Genomic DNA, 25900 nt, shown 5'->3' on the forward strand with positions numbered 1-25900 from the left:
GAGTGTGCTATAGGCCTAATGACTCTGATGAGTATAATAAGAAACTGTACAGGGAAATAGAGTGGGCCAGTAAATCAGAGAGTCTTATAATGGGAGATTTTAATTTTTTAGATATTGACTGGAATTTGGGGGCTGGTCACTCACACACTAGCAGGGCTTTTGTGGATTTATTGGATGATTGTTTTCTACATCAGCATGTTCGGGAGGCAACTAGAGGGAGTAATACTCTTAATTTGATTATCAGCAGTGATTCTTCATGCATTAAGAATCTGCAGATAAATGAACCACTAGGTGGCAGTGATCACAGTATGCTGAAGTGGGATTTACTCAGAGAGGTAACTACCATTAGGGGTAAAGGGAAGGGTTATTGCTTCCGTAAAGGCGACTACGATGGACTGAGACAGTATTTAAATTCTATACAGTGGGACCAACTGATGATGTTACCAACAGCAAATTCAAAATGGGAAGCATTCAAAGAACTTATCTTGGAAGCTACTAGGCTTTACATACCAACTAAGAAATATTGTTCAAGGTTTAGGCCAAAATGGATGTCAGATGAACTAATGAGGCATATGGCAGAGTAGAAAAATGCATGGGATACTTACAAATTAACACATGACACAGAAGCCTATGATAGATACAAGTTGATATGCAACCAAGTTACAAAGGAGGTTAGGCAGGCGAAGGCAGATTACGAGAAATCCTTGGCAAGGGATGCAAAGAAAAACAGCAAAGAGTTCTTTACTTATGTAAACTCTAGAAGGAAGGGGATGAATCAGATTGGTCCACTTGATATTGATGGGTCAACTGTTGATTATCTTGCTCAGGTAGCTAACAAACTAAATGAATATTTTGCATCGACATTCACACGTGAGGAGTTATTCAGCGAGGGGAATGCCAGAGGTGTATTCAACTCTAGCAGTAAGCTACAGAATCTTGAAATAACTGGGAGTAAAGTGGAGGAGAAACTGTTGAAGATAAACACAAGAAAGGCACCCGGGGTGGATGGGATCTATCCAGTTATATTAAAGGAGGCAGCAAAGGAAGTAAGCAAACCCTTAGCCATAATTATGAGAGCTTCCTTGGACTCAGGGGAGGTACCCATAGACTGGAGATGTGCAAATGTGACCCCAATTCACAAAGGAGGATCAAAGGCTGACACAAGTAATTATAGACCTGTGAGCTTAACTTCTGTTCCAGGAAAATTAATGGAGGCACTGGTTAAAGAAGCACTGCAGGATCATTTAGACAAGACTTCAGTTATAGCTTGGACACAGCATGGTTTTGTTAAGGGGAAGTCTTGCCTGACCAATTTGATTGGACACTATGATGAAGTCACAAAAGAACTGGATGCAGGGAATAACTTTGATATTATATACTTGGATCTTAGAAAGGCTTTTGATACTGTTGCACATGGAAGACTGCTACACAAATTGGAGCAGTGTGACATTGGAGGCAAATTGCTGCTATGGATAAAGGGGTGGTTGAGGGGGAGAAGACAGAGAGTGGTAATCAATGGACACTGCTCATCGTGGACTAATGTTATTAGTGGAGTCCCTCAGGGCTCAGTGTTGGGTCCATTATTGTTTTCTGTATTTATAAATGATATTGATGATGGTATATCAAGCTTAATGTCCAAGTTTGCAGACGATACAAAGGTTGGCAGGGTTGTCAAGGACACTACTGACACTATGCTGCTGCAACAGGATCTGGAAAGGTTGAGCAGATGGGCTGAGAGGTGGCAAATGAAGTTTAACATTGACAAATGTAAAGTACTACACATGGGAAACAGCAACCCCAGAGCAACGTATCAACTCTGTGGTACTACACTGACAGTGGTAGAGAATGAAAGGGACTTGGGGGTGGTTGTGCAGGCAGATATGAAGTTCTCTGAGCAGTGCAGACGGGCTGCAAGAGTAGCTCATGGAGTATTGTCAATGATATACAGGAATTTTTCCAGCAGGGATAAGGAGGTGATTATTCCCTTGTATAAGGCAATGGTCAGGCCACACCTAGAGTACTGTATACAGGTCTGGAGGCCTCATTTCAAGAAGGATGTAGAGCTGCTGGAACGAGTACAGAGAAGGGCAACAAGATTAGTGAATGGAACAAAGGGGTGCTCTTACGAAGAAAGGCTTAAGTTTTGCAAATTACAATGTCTGGAGACTAGGCACCAGCGAGGTGATCTGATAGAGGTGTATAAAGCCTTGAATGGTTTGAGCATGCTCAATGCTGATGGGATTCTTCCTCTAGCTCAGAATAATCACCTGAGAGGGCATAAATTCAAATTGAGGAAAGACAGATGTAGGATAGACGTGCGGAAATTTGCCTTTAGCCAGCGGGTGGTTGGTTGGTGGAACAGACTTCCATCCCTTGTAGTGGAAGTTGATAGCCTAAATAAGTTTAAGGCTCAGCTGGACAGGTATTTTGAACGAACAGAGGGGTGAAGTGGAAGTGGGTTTTTTTTTTTTTTTTGGCTGATGCTGCATAAGCTTGCTTTCTTGCATCAAATGCCTCTGCTAATGACCCCAAGCCCCACATGCCTATGTCACAATTGGTAGAAATGCACATTTATAGAGGAGGTTTAAGGACTTGCCTTTCACTCCCCATTCTACCCTTGTGACTTTCCTAATTTTTAAATAAATCATCCTCACTTTATCTCTTAATTTCTGCACATGAGGCAAAAAGGACATCCTTTCATCCATATGAACTCCTAGGTACTTGACCAAGGGGGCATATGCTATCGTCGTACCAAAGATTTTTATTTGTAAAAGATTTGTATAATTTCTTGAAAGGATAGAGGTAACAATTTTTACTGTGTGCGTGTGCACTTGTATGTGCATGCATGTTATATGATTATTTTTGTGAATGAATTTATATGTTCTAGTAACTAAAACTAATTTGTTTTTGAATTCTGTAGGAAGGATTATACTTGCAAAGGGTATCAGAATTAGATGAAGTTACTGAGTTACGGGACACGCACAGACGGTATCATGACGATCTACGCAAACAACGATTGAATGAATTTATGGCAGGATTTTCTATCATTACAACAAAATTAAAAGAGATGTATCAAATGATTACTTTAGGAGGAGATGCTGAACTTGAACTAGTAGATTCCCTTGATCCATTCTCAGAAGGAATTGTTTTCAGGTAAGAATATAAAACCTCACTCTTAATGATGATTTTAATTAGGATGATGATAAGTGGTCAGATTTTTGACACTGCAAGTATAGTGAAAGCCTATTATTACAGATATGGCATAAAATAAAAAATCTGCTAATTAAAATTTCTAATTGGTAGAAATTGATCATGTAATGCTACATTTGTTTACTAATGCAGAACACAAAGGTACATCAGATCCTTAAATTTAGCAATAACTGATATAAAGAGCTTAACTATGAGGCCCACCCACTGTACACAAGCAACTGATGCATTATAAGCTTTGAAACGTGACCCTTTTTAGGGTCACATTTCAAAGATACAGTGGTGGACAAAAAAACTGCATCACTTGTGAATTTTGCATTGTGGGTTGCAGAAATGTTCAAAATGCATTTGTTAGATGGGATATATATCTCTCTGAATGAAATCCAATTAAAAGACTCCACCCGATATACCTAATTGCCATAAATATCTTCCCAGAGGGAAGATATTTAATGCATAATTAATGGAAATATGAGAAATCGTGCAAATGGCAATCATGACAACCAAACATACATTTACGTGTGCAAACTGAAATTACAAGTTAACATAATAGTATTATGTACTGTAAATCAACAAAATAAGTCTTCAATATTTTGTTCCTCTTCGAGCTGCAATTACAGCCTTGCAATAAACTGGCATAGAGTTAATCAACTTCTGGATATACGATTGCCTAATTTCGTGGTACTACACCCTTACAGTGCTCTCCTGCAGCTGAATCTTACTTGTTGGCTTCTGAGCAATTTTAGATAACATTATGTACCAACAATTTTCAATAGGGTTCAAATTTGACTGTTGCAGGGCCAGTCCAACACTTAATGCCAGCATTTCTGAGGTATGACTGCACCTTAAGGGAAAAAAATGAGGGAAAACATTGGCGTAAGTATGTTTTAAGCCTTGTGAGACAAGAAGACAAACTCATTAAATTTAAATAGCATAAAACATACCAATTATACACAGACTAAAAGGCTAGCAGTGGCCACGGGCAGAGGCAAAAGTGATTCTTGCACTGCTTCTATTAGAATTGGCAGCAGACTGGAAAGCAAGGTAATGGAGATTTCCAGGACTGCTGGGAGTCATAGTGGAACAAATAAATACATGGGCTGTGTTAGTGGCTAGGAACAGGAACAGGTGCATGTATATTTACATGTACACCAATGCTAGGAGTATAGTTAATAAATTTGATGAGCTTGAAATGCTAGTCAAGACATCAAAGGCAGATATTGTTGGGATATCAGAGATTTGGTGTCACACAGATATAGGCAGTGCAGAGTTGGAATTTGGGGAGTACAATGTGTATAGGAAGAATAAATGTCAGGGTAGGAAGGGAGGAGGGGTTATGCTGTTAGTTAAGAAACATGTAAAATCTAAGGAAGTGCATCCAATTGATGCTGGTGGACAATGCAGTGTTCAGTCTGTTTGGTGTGAAATAAGCACTGGGAAAGGAAAAATGAGAGTAGGTGTGGGTTATAGGCCTAACGAATCTGATGAGTATAATGAGCAATTGTGCAGAGAAATGGTGGGCCAGTAAATCAGAATGTCTTATAATGGGAGATTTTAATTTTCCAGATATTGACTGGAATGTGTGGGTTGGTCACTCACACACAAGCAAGTCTTGTGGATTTATTGGATGACATGTTTTCTACAGCAACATGTTCGACAGGCAACCAGAGGGAGTAATACTGTTGATCTGATTATCAGTAGTGATTCTTCATGCATTAAGAATGTGCACATAAAGGAACCACTGGGCTACAGTAATCACAATGTATTGATGTGGGAATTATTTAAAGATGTAACTACCATCTGTAGCCGAGTGGGCAGGAGCGGGAGTGCAGTAGCACACGCTCTTTGAGTAGACCGGGGTTCAAGCCCCTGACTGCTGAATACGGTCGATCTGCCAACCCGCACTGGACCAGCGTGGCAGATTATGGTCCATTTCCCTCAGCATGAATTGTTGAGGAGGCTTCCACCCTGCAGTGGGTTGATAATGGCTGCACTTTACTTTTTTAACTACCATCAAGGCTAAAGGGAAGGGCTTTTCCTTTCGTAAAGGTGACTACAGAGGTGTCAGACGGTTTTTAAAATTCTGTACAGTGGGATCAACTGATGATGTTACCAACAGTGAATTCTAAATGGGAAGCCTTCAGGGACTTAATTTTGGAGGCTACTAGGCTTTTCATTCCAACTAAGAAATACTGTTCAAGGTTTAGGCCTAAATGGATGTCAGATGAATTAATGAGGCTAGTGGAAGAGAAGAAGAATGTTTGGGATGCATATAAAGTATCAGGCAACACAGAAGCCTATGGCAGGTATAAACTAATCTGTAATCAAGTCACAAAGGAGGTTAGGTGGGCAAAAGCAGATTATGAGAAATCCTTGGCAAAGTTTGTTTTTTTGTTATTTGGTGTTTAGGAGCATTAGCAACTAAGGCCATACTGCTCCTGGGATATGCAGTGGTCATTCCCTGACCTTTCCGTATCCTCCGTATTTAGTGGGCACGGGCTCGAACCCCGGTCTAATCAAAAAGTGTGTGCTACGCACTGCTGCTCCTGCTAACTGAATGGCTACGGAGGCGTTTGGCAAAGAAAAACAGCAAGGAGTTCTTTACTTATGTAAACTCTAGAAGGAAAGGGATGAATCAGATTGGACCACTTAACGTAGATGGGTTGACTGTTGATGATCATGCTCAGGTAGCTGATAAACTGAATGAGTATTTTGCATCTACATTCACATATGTTATTCAATGAGGGGAGTGCCAGAAGTTTATCAAACGCTAACAGGGAGCTAAGTGATTTTGTAATAACTGAGAGCAAACTGGAGGAGCAATTGTTGAAGTTAAACATAAGGAAGGCACCTGGGGTGGACAGGATCTATCCAGTTATATTAAAGGAGGCAGCAAAGGAAGTAAGCAGGCCCTTGGCCATAATTATGAAAGCTTCCTTGGACTCAGGAGGGGTCCCCATGGACTGGAGGTGTGCAAATGTATCACCAATTCACAAAGGAGGTTCAAAAGGTGACACAAGTAACTACAGACCTGTTAGTTTAACTTGTGTTCTGGTGAAAATAATGGAATCTCTGGTTAAAGAAGCATTGCAGGATCATCTAGACAAGATACAGTAATAGTTAAGACACAGCATGGGTTTGTCAGAGGGAGGTCTTGTCTAACCAATTTGATTGCTTACTATGATGTGGTCACAAAGGAACTGAATCCCAAAAATAATTTTGATATCACATACTTGGATTTGAGGAAAGCTTTTGATACTGTTTCACATGGAAGACTGCTGTACAAATTGGAGAGGTATGGCATCAGGGTAAGCTGCTACAATGGATAAAGGGATGGTTGAGTGGGAGACAACAGAGAGTGGTAATCAATGAACACTGCTCCTCGTGGACAAATGTTATTAGTGGAGTTCCCGAAGGTTCTGTGTTGGGCCCATTGTTGTTTTTATTTTTTCATATTTATATATTTATCAATGATATTGATGAAGGTATATCAGATTTAATGTCCAAGTTTGCAGATGATACAAAAGTTGGCAGGGTTGTTAATGACACTAAATACAGTATGCTACTCCAACTGGATCTAGATAAGTTTGGAAAATGGGCTGAGAAGTGGCAACTGGAGTTTAACATTGACAAATGCAAAGTACTGCATATGGGTAGCAATAACCGAAGAGAAATTTACCAACTGGGTGGTGCTACACTCAGGGAAGTGGAAAGTGAAAAAGACCTGGGGGTAATTGTGCAGCCAAATATGAAGTTTGCTGAACAGTGCAGATGGGCTACCAGGGCAGGTCACAGAGTCTTGTCAATGATATATAAGAATTTTGCTAGCAGGGACAGGGAGGTGATAATACCATTATACAAGGCAGTGTACAGGTCTGGAGGCCTCATTTTAGGAAGGATGTAGAGTTGCTAGAACGAGTACAAAGAAGGGCAACAAGGTTGGTGAGGGGAACAAAGTGGTGCTCTTACCAAGAAAGGCTTAAGTTCTGCAAATTGCAGCGCCTGAAGAGTAGGTACCTGCGAGGTGATCTGGTTAAGGGTGAACTGGACAGGCATTTGGAACGAATGGAGGGATGAAATGGGAGGGTGGTTGTTTTTTTTTTTTTTTTTGCTGATGCTACATAAGCTTGCTTTCTTGCATCGTATGCCAATGTGGCAAGGTGCTGAGTCCTCTTGAAAAATGCACTTTTGGACGTCTGTGTGGTGATCCCTAATAATGGGTTTCAGGCACTCCTCCAAGGTAGTAGTGTAGGTATCTGCATTCACCATTCCATTAATGAACTTAATTTGCCCCACCTCTTTTTCTTGTTACGCAGTCAGAATGGTATGCCTCCGATTTTCGTCTTCTGACATATCGCTTCACATCAGAGCCATGCAGGTGGAATTTCAATTCGTCAGAAAAGATGACTGTGTCCCATTACTCTTTTGTCCATTAAGACAGACATTGACTGCCATGTCGGCCCTATATGTCTGATGGCACCTCCGTAGCCAGGTGGGCAGGAGCAGCAGTGCGTAGCATACGCTTCTTGATTAGATTGAGGTTCGAGCCCGTGAGCCACCAAATACAGAGGATGCGGAAAGGTCAGGGAATGACCACTGCATATCCCCGGAGCAATATGGCCTTAGTTGCTAATGCTCCTAAAAAAAACCAAAATAAAAAATAAAATATGTCTGACACCATTACGTTTTTCAGGTGCCATGTCGGACATATATTGCTGACACCCACTTTCAGTGGGAGCTGCGTTGGCTGTATAGTGCTGACAGTTGTTGGAAGTTTACATTATTTTTGAAAAGCGTGGCCTCAGGTGTTACATGTGATGAAATTTGCATGGCGCTGCGAGTAACTGGTCATTATTTAAAATTTCTTTATTATTACAAATTTTATAATTACAAAATTATGAAGATTTATGGTGTTGTCTAAAACACTCCAAACGCATGAAAGGTTGATGAATACGTCGAAACTCTTTTCCACTTTCTGCTAGCAACTGATCTTCCTTCTGACTCTTTTAATTTTGCATAACAAAAAACACACATTCTTCTAACTTTCTTGTTGTCTGCATCGAATTTTGTCGTTAGTATATGAGTGTTACCACATTTTGCCTTTTCATGTTTCTCTTTCTATATTTAGCAAATCTGTAACTACCTCCTCCCGAAAGCTTCTTATTTTTATTTGTTTTCGTGTAGCTCTTCTATATCACGTATGCATTGACAACTGATATTCCGATTATATATTATCACTCTTTTCCAGTACCACTTTACCCCCTTTATTAGCGTTGTGGCATACCAACCCATTTGATCCGACAGATGAATGCCTGTGTTTCCCTTATTATAAGCTAGAATAGGAAGTGGGGTTTTTTTTTTTTTTTTGCTTCTTTCCGTCTTCCTTTACTGGTGGAGGGTCCATCAACCATTTCTGGCGCATGCTTTGATAGGTTTTTTTTTTTTTTATGAAAACCACAAACATGAGAGGTATTACAACCTATAGTACTTAATACCGTGCTTGGGTTGTACGTTGAGAAGACGAAAGAAGATATTTGTTGACATTAGACTTGAACTTCTGTAGACTGTAATTTTCAGAAAATACGTATGAAGGTAGGTTGCTCCAAAAAACGGCAGTTGAATGAATAAACGAGGAAGATGAAATTTGGTTCTGTTAGTTTGAAGTTGGAGAGTAAATGGATGTTGGCTGGTGGCGGCACGTGTTCAGACTGTTTTGAAAGAGAGAGAGAGAGAGAGTGAGTGGGTGGGTGGGTGGAAATTATAGAAGCCAATTCAGAAGAACAGTGCCCATGAAAGTATCTTTAGAAAAGGGATGCAGCAGAAACAGTACGTCTATGTGACAGCGAGTGGAGAGACTCTGTTAGAGGGGAATCATAAATTAACCTAACTGCCCTCTTCTGAATGGAATCTAGGAGCCTGAGAGAAGTTGGGGGCATCGCCCCAGATGTCGGAACAATATTCCGTGGTAGGGCGGATTTGCGATTTGCACAGAGTGAACAGCTGTTTGGAAGAAAAGTAACACCGAGAACAAAAGAGAAAACCAAGTTTTTTAGATGCAGAAGAAGCAATATTTATAATGTGCTTGTGCCAAGAGAGATTAGAAGTAAGGATAATCCCCAAAAGAGATATATCATTTTGCCTAGCAATTGGAGTGTCACCAAACGTAAGCATAGGAGCAGAAGAATCCTTTTTGCGATTTATAAGACAAGACTGAGTTTTAGAAGGGTTGAAATCAACTAAGTTGTCTTTGCCCCACTGAAGAATTACCTGAAGATCGGCATTTAAGGAATTGGTAGCAGATTTTCGAGAAGTTGAAGTTGATTGAGCAGGACAAGGTTTCTCAAAATGGAAAGTGGAATGCAATGTGCTATCATCGGCAAAACTACGGATAGGATTTCCAGTCAATGGAAGAAGGTCATTAATATACAAGAGGAAAAGAGTGGGTGAAAGAACTGAACCTTGGGAGACACCGGCATTAGTGGAGAAGTTAGAAGACAGAGAGCCATCTACCATCACCCTCAGTGAGTGATCAGAGAGAAAACTGGATAACCAATTTCTAAAAACAGTTGGCAAACCATAAGATGGAAGCTTGTTTAGAAGGCCTTTATGCCAAACACGATCAAAAGCCTTGGAGATGTCAAGAGCAACTACTTGTGTTTCACCGAACCATTCCATTGAATTAGTCCATAAATGAGTAACATAAGCCAGAATATCACCAGTGGATCGACACTGACGGAATCCATACTGGCGATCGTTGATCAGACAGAAGGTTTCTAGGTAGTTTAAGAGTTGGCGGTTAATTGATTTCTCCATTACTTTAGAAAGAGTAGAAGTAATTGCAATGGGACGATAATTGGATGGGAGGGATTTGTCACCCTTTTTAGGAACTGGCTGGATATGAGCAAATTTCCAAGCAGAAGGAAAAACACCTTTGGAATAAGAAAGTGAAAAAAGGCGGCAAAGAATAGGAGTAAGTTCAGGAGCACAGGTTTTGAGAACAAGTGTAGAAATACCATCAGGATCTGGAGCTTTCTTAGCATCAAGATTCATCAAAATCCTTCTGATATCCTTTTGACGGAAGACCACAGGAGGCATTGAATGGAGCGTGTTGGGAATGGTGGGAGGTGTTTTACCAAGATCATTAATACATGAGCTGGAAGAAAAATGGGATGCTAGCAGGTCAGCTTTATCCTTGGCTGAAGTGACAACAGAACCATCTGGTTTGGACAGAGGTGGGCAAAAGTTGCGGCCAATAGCTTTGGCAAGAGACCAGAATGCTCGGCTACCATTAGGGCAAGAAGCAAGTTTTCTACTCTTAGCCTGTTCAAACTCTAGTTTGGACTGATTAATAACTGCTTTACAATTGTTGCGAGCTTTGGTGTAGGCAGAAAATGAAACTGAAGAATTAGAAACAAGCCAATTACGATATGCAACATTTTTCTCTTGAACAGCCTTAGCACATTTATTGGAAAACCAAGGTTTAGATAAAGGACGAGATTTTAAAGTGGAGTGTGGGATAAAGGATTCCATTCCTGCAAGAATAATTTCACTGACACGATCTGAGCAAACGTTGGCATCAGAAGTTTTGAAACAGTAATCCGACCAAGGGAAAGAAGAAAAGAAGCCTCGCAGGTCATCCCATTTTGCATTCTTGTAATGCCAAACAACACTAGGTTGGGAATAGCCATGAGATAAAGGTTCCATTGGAGAAAAGACAATCACCAAGTTGTGATCTGAAGTGCCTAAAGGACCTCTCACTTCGACCGTGTACTTAGAAGGGTTGTTTGTGAGAAAAAGATCATGCGTATTGGCTGATATGGTTAGGATTGTCCGGTATTCTTGTAAGTGAAGGAACAATCTGTGCTAGATCATTAGTAATTGCAAAAGCCTCAGCATCTCAACCTGCTGTGTCGGTGTGACTAGAAAATGGAAGCCAGCTGGAGTTGTGAAGATTAAAATCACCAAAGAAAATTACCTCACTGTTAGGAAAGTTGGACTGGAGAAAGTCAAGTTGCAAAGAGAGGAAGTCAGAGCTCCAAGTGATTAGTAGAGTTGGGAGAACGGTAGAGACAACAGATGAATTTGACACAATGAGGTAGAGAGATTTTAAGCCAGAGAAGATCAAAGATAGGAGATTCCAAATTGCCAAGTCTCTGACAGGAAATATCAGAACGGACATATGCACAAGTACCACCTTTGAGGCGAAAGGAATCGTACAGCGAATAATTTGGGCATCTGAAATAAGCAGTAGTTGAATCAACCGATAACTGAGATTCTGTTAGAAAAAGTACATGGGGTTTGGCAGACTGCAAGTGGAAATGGACATCGTTGAGATTAGAATTGAGACCACGTATATTTGTGAAATGAATTAGGAAGTGCTTGGGAGGTTTAGATCTTTTCGCAGATAAGCTTGCTCAATTAGTTTGACAATTCATGGTGTATTCAATAGTAAGAAAAAGTGGGTGGGACATGGTGTATGAAGTAATGAAATTTTTGGATAGAGCGTACACGTGGTGAGAATATACCCAGATCCTTGACATAACGTGGCCTCAACAATGCTCCCCGCATACACACTATTCGGACTCCCTCCAGTCACTATCTGGCAGAGTAGAGGTAGCAAGATTATACACTAGCTGATACGGAAGCCTCCTAGAGAGTTACCAATAGGTTCGGTTCGGTGTACTAACTAGCAGCCGGCCTGCGAACACCGTTTTAGAGCTGTACCCTCGAAATGTAAGGAATATTGGATCTCGCCACGACGTTCATCATAACCTCAAAAGTCATCAATCCTACTGCATGATGGAAGAGATAGGGAAGGGCTGACCAGAACTTAGCTCTAGAGACTAAACATGGGTTCCACCACTTCAAGCCTCGAATAAGCAAAGTGGTGGTATTTCACCGGTTGATGAGAGTCATCTACCACCTAGTACTGCCTGGTAACATAGAGGGGCAGCATTCCTCCGTGTGGTGTGGGCGCCACAGCTCAACCCCTGCTTATGTTGGTTCACACCTGGGTGGTCACCCACCATGTACTTGTGCATGGAGGTTATACCCAGAATTACTAACAGTCCCACCATCGTGAAGGTGCAAGCAGAGGATTTGGCTGTCACAGACCGTCCGGACTTCGCCGAAATTGGGTCCACTTGACTTCAGTGTCACCCGAATATCAGTTCCATCAGTGTTTTAGACTCCCAGGTAGCAAGTACAGCTTGTCTGGCATATCTGATTGAATGTCTGTGACAACCTCAAGGACCTGAATATGAACTGAATGGAGGCATTTTTGGGGTTTTTTCACTCCAGAAAACCAAACGGGAGACAGAATGTCGAAGTGCATTCTAGATCGGTTAGACATAATTCTCGAAGGAAATACTCAAAACCCACTACACTATTATTATGGGGAACTTCAATGCTAAGGTTGGAAAAAGACACAACAGCGCAGAAAGGGGAACTATAGGAAATTTTGGAATTGGTGAAAGAGATAAAAGACTTGTGGATTTTGCAAAATCCCAAGGATTGTCAGTAATGAACACTTTTTTCAAGAAAAGGGTGAACAGAAAGTGGACATGGAAGAGTCCAAATGGATTAACAACTAATGAAATCAACTTCATCCTCACTACCAGAAGATATGTCGTGAATGATGTTACTGTTCTGAATAAGGTAAATGTTGGAAGTGATCACAGATTGGTAAGATGTACACTTGATATAGATGTAGGAAAGGAAAAATCTGACTGGAGTAAATAATACAAATAATACAAAATGAACAAATGTTTGAGATAACAGAAGAGGAGAAAAAGCAGTATGTACTGGAACTTAAGAACAAATTTGAGCTTCGGCAGACTGCGCAGGGCCAAGATATCGACAAGAAATATTACAACTTTCTGAAAGTGATAAAACCCAAGAAACCTATAGGGAAAAAGAAATCCAAATAAGAAAAAATTAGTCAAGAAACACTTATTATGATGAACCGAAGGCGACATATAAAAAGCAAGATAAACACTGACAAGGAGAAAATTGAATATACTGAGTTATGCTGTTTGTTTGTTTGTTTGTTATTTGGATTTTAGGAGCATTAGCAACTAAGGCCATATTGCTCCGGGATATGCGGTGGTCATTCCCTGACCTTTCCGCATCCTCCGTATTTGGTGGTGACGGGCTCGAACCCCGGTCTAATCAAGAAGCGTGTGCTACGCACTGCTGCTCCTTCCCACCTGGCTACGGAGGCGCCTGTGAGTTATGCAAAGCCATTAGAAAGACTCAGAGAGGACATAAGATTTAACACAAGAAAAGTAGAACAAGCATTAAGGGAAAACAAAGGACTTAAAGCAGTAATACAGAAAGACAAATGATACTGAAACTGAAGAATAACGATGGTGTACTTGTAAATAGCAGAGAAGGCATAATTCAAATAGCAGAAGTCTACTATAGAGAATTATACAAGGAGTGAGGGAATGATGCCAACAGTGGGAAAGATGGATCTCAAATTAGCAACACATACGACATACCCGATATTCTTCCTGATGAGGTAGAACATGCATTGAAGAAAATGAAGAATCAGAAAGCCCTGGGGGAAGAGGAAGTTACTGTAGAGTTGTTAAAATTGGGAGGAAGAGACATAACACAAAAACTGGCAAGGCTCTTCACAAAGTGCATTAGAAAAGTTGTGATGCCTAAGCAGTGGAATAATGCAATCATAGTTTTGCTGCATAAGAAAGGAGATAAATTAGAAATTATAGACCAATTAGTTTGTTATCCCACATCTACAAGTTGTTCACAAGGGTCATTACTAACAGATTAGAAAGAATACTTGATGAGAGTCAACTGAAAGAGCAAGCTCACTTTAGGACAGGATCCCCAACTATGGATCACCTTCACGTAATATCACAGCTAATGGTGAAAGCAAATAAATAAAAAACACCATTATGAATGACATTTTGGAATAAGAAAAGGCATTTGACTCCATACAGCATAAGGCAATATTTCGGGCACTGGAAACACAAGGCATAGATACCCCATAAATTATGATTTTGAAGAAAATGTGTGAGAACGCTACCTCCTTTATTAGGCTTGACAAAGTCAGTAGGAAATTTAAAATCGAGAAAGGAGTTTGACAAGGAGACACAATATCTCCGAAGCTTTCAGTAGATTAGACCGGTCGCAGAAAGGAGTCAATGTGAATGGAGAGTACCTAAACCATTTATGATTTGCAGATGACATTGTGGTCATAAGCCACGATCCCAAAGAATTAGAGGAAAATCTTAATCAATTATGCAGTTAGTAAGGATTTTGGACTAAAGATGAATATGACTAAAACAAAAGTAATGATGAACAAGTATGCCACATAAAGGGATATACTGATTGAAGGAGCAGTAATTGAAAAGGTGGAGTCACTGTAAGTCAAGAGAAGAATAAATTTTGGATGGATAGCATTCAGGAAATGTAGCCACATACTGAAGAGCAATATCCCAATTTGTCTGAAACGTAAAATAATGATCCAATGTATACCCCCCACCATGACTTATGGAAGTGAATCTTGGGCACTCACCAAAAAAATGGAAGAGAAGCTGAGAACTACACAGCGAAGAATGGAATGAATTATACTGGGAATCAGACTGTGAGATAAGAAGAGAAACACATGGATTAGGCAGAAAACTCAAGTAAAGGACATTCTTATCAAAACTAAAGAACTGAAATGATATTGGGCAGGACACATAGCTCGAAGACATGATGACAGATGGACTAAGAAAATAACAGAATGGTACCCAAGAGGAGCTAGAAGGAAACCTGGAAGACAACAGCGGAGATGGATAGATGAAATTCATGAGTTTGTGGGTAGTAAATGGATGGCCATTGCACAAACAGAAGGAACTGGAAAGTTGCTGGAGAGGCCTTCATCCTGCAGTGGATTGAAAATGGCTAATGATAACGATGATGACACCATGAATTATAAAACTAATAGAGTAAGCTTATCTGCGAAAAGATCTAAACCTCCCAAACACTTCTTAGTTCATTTCACAAATATACATGGTCTCAGTTCTAATCTGAACGATGTCCATTTCCACTTGCAGTCTGCCAAACCCCATGTACTTTTTCTGACAGAATCTCAGTTATCAGTTGATTCAACTACTGCTCATCTCAGTTGCCCAAATTATTCGCTGTATGATTCCTTTCCCCTCAAAGGTTGTACTTGTGCATATATCCATTCCGATATTCCCTGTCAGAGACTTGTTAATTTGGAATCTCCTCTTTTCGATCTTCTCTGGCTTAAAATCTCTCTACTTCATTGTATCAAATTCATCCATTGTCTCTATTGTTCTCCTTACCCCACTAAACACTTGGAGCTCTTCGACTTCCTCTCTTTACACCTTGACTTTCTCCAGTCCAACTTTCCTCACAGTGAGGTAATTTTCCTTGGTGATTTTAATGTTCACAACTCCAGCTGACTTCCGTTTTCTAGTCACACCGACCCAGCTGGTTGAGACGATGAGGCTTTTGCAATTACTAATGACCTAGCACAGATTGTTCATTTACCTACAAGAATACCGGACAATCCTAACCACACAGCCAACACGCTTGATCTTTTTCTCACAAACAACCCTTCTAAGCACACGGTCAAAGTGAGTGGTCCTTTAGGCACCTCAGATTACAACTTGGTGATTGTCTCTTCTCAAATGGAACCTTTATCTAATGGCTATTCCCAACCTCGTGTTGTTTGGCATTACAAGAATGCAAAATGGGATGACCTGAGAGATTTCGTTTCTTATATTCCTTGGTCGAACTACGGTTTCAAAACTTCTGATGTCAACGTTTGCTCAGATCGTGTCAGTGAAATTATTCTTGCAGGAATGGAATCCTTTATCCCAGACTCCACTTTAAAATTTCGTCTTTTATCTAAACCTTGGTTTTACAATAAATGTGCTAAGGCCGTTCAGGAGAAATATGTTGCATATTGTAATTGGCTTGTTTCCAATTCTTCAGTTTCATTTTCTGCCTACACCAAAGCTCACAACAATTGTAAAGCAGTTATTAATCAGTCCAAACTAGATTTTGAACAGGCTAAGAGTAGAAAACTTGCTTCTTGTCCTAATGGTAGCCAAGCATTCTGGTCTCTTGCCAAAGCTCAACTTTTGCCCATCTCTGCTCCCACCCGTCAAAACCAGATGGTTCTGTTGTCACTTCAGCCAAGGATAAAGTTGACCTGCTAGCATCCCATTTTTCTTCCAACTGACATATTAATGATCTTGGTAAATCACCTCCTATAATTTCCAACACACTCCATTCAATGTCTCCTGTGGTCTTCTGTCAGAAGGATTTTAACGAATCTTGATGATCAGAAAGCTGCAGGTCCTGATGGTATTTCTCCACTTGTTCTCAAAACTTGTGCTCCTGAACTTACTCCTGTTCTTTGCCACCTTTTTTCACTTTTTTATTCCAAAGGTGTTTTTCCTTCTGCTTGGAAATTTGATCTTATCCAACCAGTTCCTAAAAAGAGTGACAAATTCCTCCCATTCTTTTATCATCCCATTGCAATTACTTCTACTCTTTCTAAAGCAATGGAGAAATCAATTAACCGCCAGCTCTTAAACTGCTTAGAAACATTCCGTCTGATCAACAATCACCAGTATGGATTCCGTCATTGTCGATCCACTGGTGATATTCTGGCTTATGTTACCCATTTATGGACAAATTCAATGTAAAAGTTTGGTGAAACACAAGCAGTTGCTCTTGACTCTCAAAGGCTTTCGATCGTGTTTGACATAAAGGTCTTCTAAACAAGCTTCCATCTTATGGTTTGCCAACTGTTTTTTGTAATTGGTTATCCAGTTTTCTCTCTGACCGCTCACTGAGGGTGATGATAGATGGCTCTCTGTCTTCTAACTTCTCCACTAATGCTGGTTTCCCCCAAGGTTCAGTTCTTTCCTCCACTCTTTTCCTCTTGTATATTAATGACCTTCTTCCATTGACTGGAAATCCTATCCGTAGTTTTGCTGATGATAGCACATTGCATTCTACTTTCCATTTTGAGAACCCTTGACCTGCTCAATCATCTTCAACTTCTCGAATATCCACTACTTAAAATGCTGAACATGTGCTGCCAACATCCATTTACTGGCCAACTTTAAACTCACAGAACCAACTTTTTTTCTTCCTCCTTTATTCATTCAACTGCCATTTTATGGAACACCCTTCCTTCGTACGCATTTTCTGAAAATTAGTCTTCAGAAGTTCAAGTCTAATGTCAACAAATATCTTCTTTCGTCTTCTCAACCTCCAGCCGAAGCACGGTACTAAGTACTATAGGTTTTAATACCTCTTGCGTTTGGAGTTTTCATTTAAAAAAAAAAAAAAAAAAAAAACAATTTACCAGAATCGGTTTAACCGGGACAGATTAAATTTTAAACCTAAAAAAAATTTTTATGATTTTTTTTTTTTTTTTTTTTAAATTATGAATTTAAAAAATCATAAAATTCAATTAATGACTAGAATAGGTACGAACAGATTTTTTGGAAGTCATAAATAAGCGACAAGAAGTGGCGTTATAAGTTGTCATTGGGAGAGAGAGAAAAAAAGAGAGAGAGAGACCAAATGTGTGGCTTGTTTTAGTGCATCGATTGTCATGTTCCGTTGCACTGCAAAAGGACAAATTTTGTTTCATTATTTATGTCAGGAATGTCAGAATTTTTTTTTTATAGTAATATATTTTTTTTTTTGTTCAGAAATTGAGAAAATGGTGGGCAAACGCAAGAGTTGTGCTTTCAATTAAACAAAAACTTCAAATTATTCAAAAGTTTGAAAAGGGTACATCCAGTAATTAAATGTCTTAAGGACCATTATAATGTTGGTGACCAAACCCTATGCAACATCATAAAAAATAAAGGGAAGCATCGTATTGGACATGCAAGTAGTGCATGGTAAATTCTCTCTTTTTTCGCTTTAACCCTGTGAAGTTCTTTTCAAAAAATATATTTTTCACTCAAATTTTTTTTTTTTTTTTTTTTTTTTTTTAGGATTGCAAAATTTAAAACAAACAAAATAATAAGCAATCAATAACGACGATCACGGCACGCATAAATTGCACAAGTGAGATATGGAGTAACAAGGGAAAAAATAGGAAAAAGAGAAGATTCTTAAAAATTTATTTATTTTATTTTATTTTTTTTTTTTTTGAAGATTTCAGTGAAGGGGGAACACATTTCACCATAATAACGTATAATCCCACAGAATTCCAGTTATCGGTATTATCGTAAATGCAATAAAATCGAGTTTGCTATCCGTTTATAATTGCCTGCACTAACAGGAAAGCCCAATAAACCGGAAAGTGTAAATTGTTTTTATGGTAGTGACCTCCAGAAATGTGCTTTAGTAAAATATGAGTTTTCACTTTAACCCTGTGAAGTTCTTTTCAAAAAATTTCATTTTGACCTTTATCGTGGTGCCGACTAAGAATAAGTGACAGCGGTACTAGTAAATGTGCCGACCGAGCTAGCCGGGTGGGTAAAGTGCCTGTCTGGCAACCAAAAGGTCGCTGGTTCGAATCCAGCCTCAGGCTTGGATCAGAGTAGTGCAAAAAGTTTGGGAGGTGCATTATGGCCACAGAAGCCGATGTGCCAACAACTAACAAAAAAAAAAAAAAAAAACTAGGAAATGTACCAAGAAAAGGAAAGCAATCGATTTGGATCAGAAAACTAAAATAATAAGGATGTGTGAAAATGGTCAAACATTAACAAGTATCGTGCTGAATTCAGATTTGTCAATAATAATGTAGTAGCAATATGTTATTAGTCATTCCTGAGTTACGTAAAACACAACTTATGTAAGAAGTCCTGGAACGTATCTCTTACGTATGTTGGGGACTTTGTATTTTTGGATTAACCGGGAAATCGATTATCCGAGATTTTTTTTTTTTTTTTTTTTTTACCCTCTATCCCAGAAAATCGAGAGTCTACTGTATGTTGCAGTAGTTAAGAGTAAAGGCAGGAATTTTAATTTCAGTGTGACAGTGTAAGACACTACATAGAATCTGTCAATTAAGCAGATGTAGAAGGAGGGTGAATACAATAGAATTATGGAATACCTTTAAAGCAATAATTGCAGAAGCCACAAATGCATACATACTATTAAGAAAATAGAGCACGAGGAGGATGCCAAAATGGATGTATGTGGAACTGGCCAGTCTAATGGAGCAGAAAAAGTTGGCATGGAAAAGTTACAGAGCATGAAAGGTACTGAAACCTATAATAGTTACAAGTTGAACTGTAATAGTACCACAGAAAAGGTTTGGGCAGCCAACATTGATATGAGAAAGCACTGGTAAGAGAGCAAAGAATGGGGACAAGGAATGTTTCATGTATGCGAATACAAAGAAAAAGGAAATTAAATAGATCGGGCACTTGTAATGGATGCAGAAAAGTATTGGATAACCAAGTTGACATTGCTGCTGAATTGAATAGGTACCTCAGATCAGTCTATACTTATGAAAGGTCTTTCATTGTAAGGAGAGGCTGTGTGAATGAAGTTGAGACATATGAAATTAGCAATTTTGAAATTGCAGATTGTTTTTTAGGCAAACATAAAGGGTAGTGAGGCTCCTGGATTTGATGGCATATATCAGTAATTTTGTGGGAGGTGGCCAGAGACTACATTAAACTATTGCAGTTAATTATGAGGGCATCATTGGACTCGAGAGAGAGAGAGAGAGAGAGAGATTCCTTTGTAATGGTGCCAACATATTGCCAGTACATAAAGGTAGATTTAGATAGAAACGACATTTAGATAGAAATGGCATTCGAAGGATACACAACCTTGTTAGCTAATTTGACATTGTTTGGATTTTAGCAAGGCATTTGACCCCAGACAAGAGGTTACTGTATAAGCTGGAGCATGTTAGGATTATTAGCAAGATTCTAAGTGGATCATAGGGTGACCATGGGGCAGAAGGTTGTGATTAATGGATACTATTAATGATATTATGTGACTATTAATGGATATTCTTCAGATCCCTGCAATGTCAGAGGCAGAGTTCCCCTTACGATTGGTTCTTGTTCCACTGTTGTTTCTGATTTTCATAAATGACATCGACAAAGCAGTAGAGGTAATGGTGTCAAAATTTCCAGATGATATAAAGATTGGAAGAGTTGTTAACGATTATTGCCAAGCAGCGCTCCATGAGGGTGACTTGAATGGGTTTCAAGGATGGTCAGAAAAGTGGGAGCTATTTTTTAATGCAGCAAAATGCACTTTGTCTTGCATTTGGGGAACAGCAATCCTAAAATAACTTATACCCTTGGTGGAGATAGAATTAAAAACAATAGAAGAACTGGGTCTGGAGGTTATAATATGGACAGATATGAAGTTCTGAGCAGTGTAAACAGGTAGCCAGGAATATCATATAGAGGTACAGAGGTCATAATCTCCCACTGTATAAGGTAGTTGTTTTCTGAATACTGTTTTCAAGTTTAGAGACTTTGTCTAAAAAAAATCAGTTGAGCTTCTTGAAAGGATTCAAAAATGGGCAGCCTTTGAACCTTTTTAAGGATTCAAAGGTGAATGGGGAAACCATACAGGGAAAGATTTCATATGGGCTATAGAGCTGGCAACCAGACACCTTAGAGGAGGCCTGATTGGGGTTTATAAGGCTCTAAGAGGGAATAGTGAAATGAATAAAGGAGAAATTTTCACTGGTACACAGTACTCCAGAACTAAGGGCCATAAATTCATATTATGGGGTAAGACTGAATTGTAGGAAGTTTTATTTTAGCTAGCAAGTTGTTGATTACTGGAACAAGTTGCATCCACAGGTAATTGAGGTTGACAGTTTGAAGAAATTTATCAATCAACTGGGTTGTTACCTATGTGAGGAGGAAAGCACAATTCTTCTATTTTTTTTATGTCTTTTATATCTTTCTTTATATTTTTATTATTTTATTTATTTATTATTTTTTTATTGTAGATTATTATTCTTTTTATTTAGTTCTATTTATTTTTTTTAATTATTATTTTTTTAAATTATTATTATTACTTTTTTTTTATGCAATCTGGGCAAATATATTCAGATCAGAAGATTAAAAACAGTAATCCAACCAAGGATTAGAGTAGTATAAATCACATGTATCAGCCCATTTTACATCCTTTTAATGCCAAATTACATGAGTGAGGCTCCATTGGACATTAATTAATATTACCAAAGAAAATTGTCTCACTGTTCAGTAGGTTAGACTACAGAAAGACAAGTTTCAAAGAAAGGAATTCAGTGTGACAGAATGTGGTTAGACAAATTTTGGAATCTCCTGTTTTCAAAATAGGAGATTCCAAATTAGGAAGTCTCTGGTAAAGAATATCAGAACAGAATTATGCACAAATACCACCTTTTAAGCAAAAGGAATCATAGAGGAAATAATTAGAGTATAACTGGGATGAGTAGTGGTTGAAGCAACCAATAATTGAGACTGTCAGAAAAATAATTGGAGCTTAGGCGATTGTAGATGGAAATGAACGTGTTATGGTAGGAACTGAGGCCATGCATATGTGTGAAATTAATTGGGAAATTTTTGGGAGATTTAGATCTTTTCACAGATATTAGTTCTATTGGTTTGACTATTCATGATACATTCGGTAGATAAAGTAAAAGTAGATGAGTAGCATGTATGAATTAATTAATTATTTGGATATTGCATATATGTAGCAAGATTGAGTTAATTAATTAAGCAACATTCATTTGTTCAATTGTTTATTTCCATGTCTTATCATCCATCTTTGTTAAAACTGTAGCTTATTATCACCATTACAAAATTACAAAATTTTTCTTGAATTTTCAGAATTTTTATTACACATGAAAATGTGTAATCATTTTCATGTCAAATTATATAGCTTTAATTATATATATATATGTGTGTGTGTGTGTCCTTTTTCCAGTGTAAGACCACCTAAAAAGTCTTGGAAAAATATCTCCAATCTCTCTGGGGGAGAAAAGACATTAAGTTCCCTTGCATTGGTTTTTGCTTTGCATTATTATAAACCAACGCCTTTATATGTGATGGATGAGATTGATGCTGCTTTGGATTTCAAGAATGTGTCCATCGTTGGAAATTACATAAAAGTAGGTTGAAGCACTGTCATTAGCTTGAATGGAATGTTTGTTAAACTTTTTCTAGAATTCTCTGATAAATCCTTTCTCCCCATATGAACAAAATTAATGAATAGAGTGCAATTATTACACATTCATTTAATTAAAATTTGCATTTCTCCTGGATATGGAGATTTTTTTTTAACTTATAAAACTTTATTTTCTCTGAATAAAGTTCATATGATGATATTAAGTAAATATCACAAATACTCCAAGATTAAAAGAGAATAAAAATTTATTCAATAACACAGTATTAGATAGGCAGATTAGATGATCAAATGCTCATCATCAGTAATTCAATCTTGTGGTTGGTCAGTTCCTCTGATGAGCTGTCTCCACCTTTGTCTCTCCTGTGCCGTTTGTTTTAGTTCCTCAAAATTTCAAAGTCCTGCTTCATCAGCAACATCCTGATGAAGGTATTTTTTTGGTCTTCCCCTAGGGCGTTTTCCCTCCACAGTCCCCTCTGTGGCATCCAGAAGCAAACCACCATGCCGAATCATATGGCCCACCCATTTGAGTGTAGTTGATCTTATTCTACCTAAAATTTTCCTTTATTCTTGGACACATCTTCCACATTTAATACTTTTTCAGTCCATTTAATTTTTTCCATCCTGCTCCAGCACCACATCTCGAAGGCCTCAAGTCCCTTTTTGTCTCTCTTTGTAAGAATTCATGTCTGCTACATATAGTGCCACTAACCAGATATATGTCATTATTATCTTCCTAATTTCCTGTGACATCTGTGTAATCAATGACATTTTTATTCTTGAAAGATTGTTTTACCATTGCAGTTCTGCTTTGAATCTCAATTTGACATGAGATGTCCTGTTCAAATAACTGCTAAAGTGATCTACCTGTTCTATTCTTACTCTAGCTTCTCAATTCAGAAGGGAATTGACCTCTTACCAATCACCGTTGCCTTTGTTTTCATCACGTTTATCTTCATTCCATACTTCAGTGCTTTCTTATTTAGTCTTCTGTTTATTTTTTGCAATGTAGCAGGGCAGCCTGCTAGTATGGCCTGGTTGTCTACAGACTTAATGGCCTGTATGTACTTTTCACCTGGTTTGCCCCCCCCACACACACTTTTTACTTCCAAGTGCCTCCTTTATTATCACTTTAACGAAAGCCTTGAACAATCCAGGTGAGAGTAAGCATTGCTGTCTTACTCCCTTTTTAATTTTAGGTTTTTCTATCAGTTCTCCCCTCACTCTTATCTTCATATTTCGGCTTTTATACGGGGTCTCAAAAATATTGGTACAAACGTTTAGGGGAGGTAGGTAACATCTAAAGGAATGTGAATCGCATAGGAACCCAAAACCAGAAACGTCACCGTAAATCAGTAGATGCCGCTGTTCATCAGTTTGCGAGAGGGAAGATTTCTGGTTTACTCATTCAAGCAGTAGGCGCCACACGAAGAGCATGCATCGATATACGAACTGTGAGCTGGCAGACATACACCTAGTGTATGGATTAGCAGAGGGCAATGGACGAGCCGCTCAACGAATTTATGGAGAACACTTCCCAGACAGACATGTACCGGACCACCGTTTATTTGCCCTTGTGCATCAAAATTTGTGCGATTATGGGTCATTTAGAGGTAACAGGAGTAGTGCGGGCAGACCACGTTCGACGCGAACTCCCGCCATGGAAGAAAGTGTGTTGAATTCCGTCCAGAATAATCCTACTACCAGCACACGTGCCATTGCCTCTGCCTTAGGAGTGTCTCGTTGCAGTGTACAGTGTGTCTGGCACGACGATTCCTTACACCCCTTTCATCTCCAAAGGGTTCAGTTACTGTTCCCCCAAGATCATCCTGCACGTGTGGCTTTTGTGCAGTGGTTTCTCCAAGAAAGTGTTCAAGACTTAATTTTCCAGCCTATGTTTTGTTCATGGATGAGGCTTATTTCACTCGGGAAGGCTTATTCAATCGGCACAATGCTCATGTGTGGGCTCAAGACAACCCACACCGTGTGCGCCCCCATGCAACATAACGTTGCTTCGCAATAAATGTGTGGGCAGGTATGGTCGGTGACTGCTTAGTCGGCCCATACCTGTTACCATCCCGCATGAACTCCGCTAAATATCAGATCTTTCTTGAACAAGTTCTACCAGGGTTACTTGACGATGTTCCAGCAAATGGAGACGCAATATTTCATTTCAACATGACTGGGCGCCTGCCCATTATGGAAGGTATTTATGACCATTTGAACAGGCGGTTTGGGCGTCGATGGATTGGCTGTGGTGGACCCGTTGCCTGGCCCCCACGCTCACTTGATTTATCGAGCCTTGATTCATATCGTGTATGAATCGCCTTTGGAGACGGGAAATGGATCTCGTGGCGAAACTCGACTGCACTGCTGCTACTGTCAAAGAAACTCCAGGTGTGTTCGACCGTGTCCGCCGATCCATGCTGCGTCAGTGTCACCCATGCATCGCGTCTCAGGTTGGAACCTTCGAACATCTGTTGTAACATCATGAAATGCATCCATCTCGTACTCCATTGTTAATATTATGTCAAATAAATGTTTGCTACTAATTGCTGTTTTGTGTCATTTCTGCTTCTTGTGCCTCTGCTACTACTTTCCTGTGACGTTTCCGGTTATGGGTTCCTATGCGATTCCCATTCCTTTAGATGTTACCTACCTCCCCTAAATGTTTGTACCAATATATTTGAGAGTCATAGATCAGTCCAATAATCATCTTGCATCCAATTTTCTCAAGCAATGGGATTGCTCTATCAAACACCATTTCAGAATCCACAAAGCACACAGGTTTCTTCCCGTGTTACATTTTCCTCTCACAACATTCCAGTAGCATCTCTTGTCGATTTTCCTCTCTGAAGGCCACACTGTGAGTCATCCAGAAATTGTTCAATATGATTCTCCATATGGACTGATAACTTTCAGCAGAATCTTGTATGCATGTGTAATAAGACTTATGGTTCTGTAGTCTTGGCATGCAGTTGGTGTCATCTTTTTGGGTATGGGGATTATGATTGATGTGCAGAACTCCTCCAGCCAACATTTATCCCTGTATATCTTCTTTATCAGTTCAAATGCTGGTCGGGCTAGCCGGGTAGGTAAAGTGCCTGCCTGGCAACCCAAAGGTCGCGGGTTCGATTCCTGCCTCGGGCTGGATATCACAATGGTGCCGAACCAACCGGTTGGTTGGATATCCCGGCCACAATACACGAAGGAAGCAAGAAAAAACTGGTTCCTTTGTGTATTGATCACATCATACGAAATAAATAAAAATCAGTTCAAATTTATCCCTGTATATCGTCTTTATCAGTTCAAATAAGGCTTTCTTCAGATTTTCTCCACTGTATTGTAAAAGCTCTGCAGGTATGTTGTCAATTCCTGGTGCTTTGTTGTTGCTAAGAGACTAAGGCTATGTTGAATTCATCTATAGATATAATTCCTCCATGTTTTCTTGTTTGTTCTTCTAGTGCCATATTCCTCCATGTTTTCTTGTTTGTTCTTCTAGTGCCATGGGTAATGAGGATTAAAAAATTTCTTAATGTTCTATCTCATGAATGATTTCCTTTTATTCAGGTGCTTCAGTGTAAGTTCC

General features: G+C 39.2%; 1 protein-coding gene across 1 annotated transcript in view; it reads left to right on the top strand.

The window, feature by feature from the left end:
- glu (structural maintenance of chromosomes 4-like protein gluon) overlaps positions 1-25900 on the top strand; it is a 256802-nt gene that overhangs the window by 209702 nt on the left and 21200 nt on the right. Inside the window, exons 25-26 of the mRNA XM_090377488.1 lie at positions 2921-3153; positions 22114-22297. Coding sequence (XP_090233614.1) covers positions 2921-3153; positions 22114-22297 — 417 coding nt within the window. The remainder of the gene's footprint in view (positions 1-2920; positions 3154-22113; positions 22298-25900) is intronic.

This window comes from Mastigoproctus giganteus, chromosome 1 (genome assembly GCF_048544385.1).
Source record: "Mastigoproctus giganteus isolate SK-2022 chromosome 1, ASM4854438v1, whole genome shotgun sequence".
Lineage (NCBI taxonomy): Eukaryota > Metazoa > Arthropoda > Arachnida > Uropygi > Thelyphonidae > Mastigoproctus > Mastigoproctus giganteus.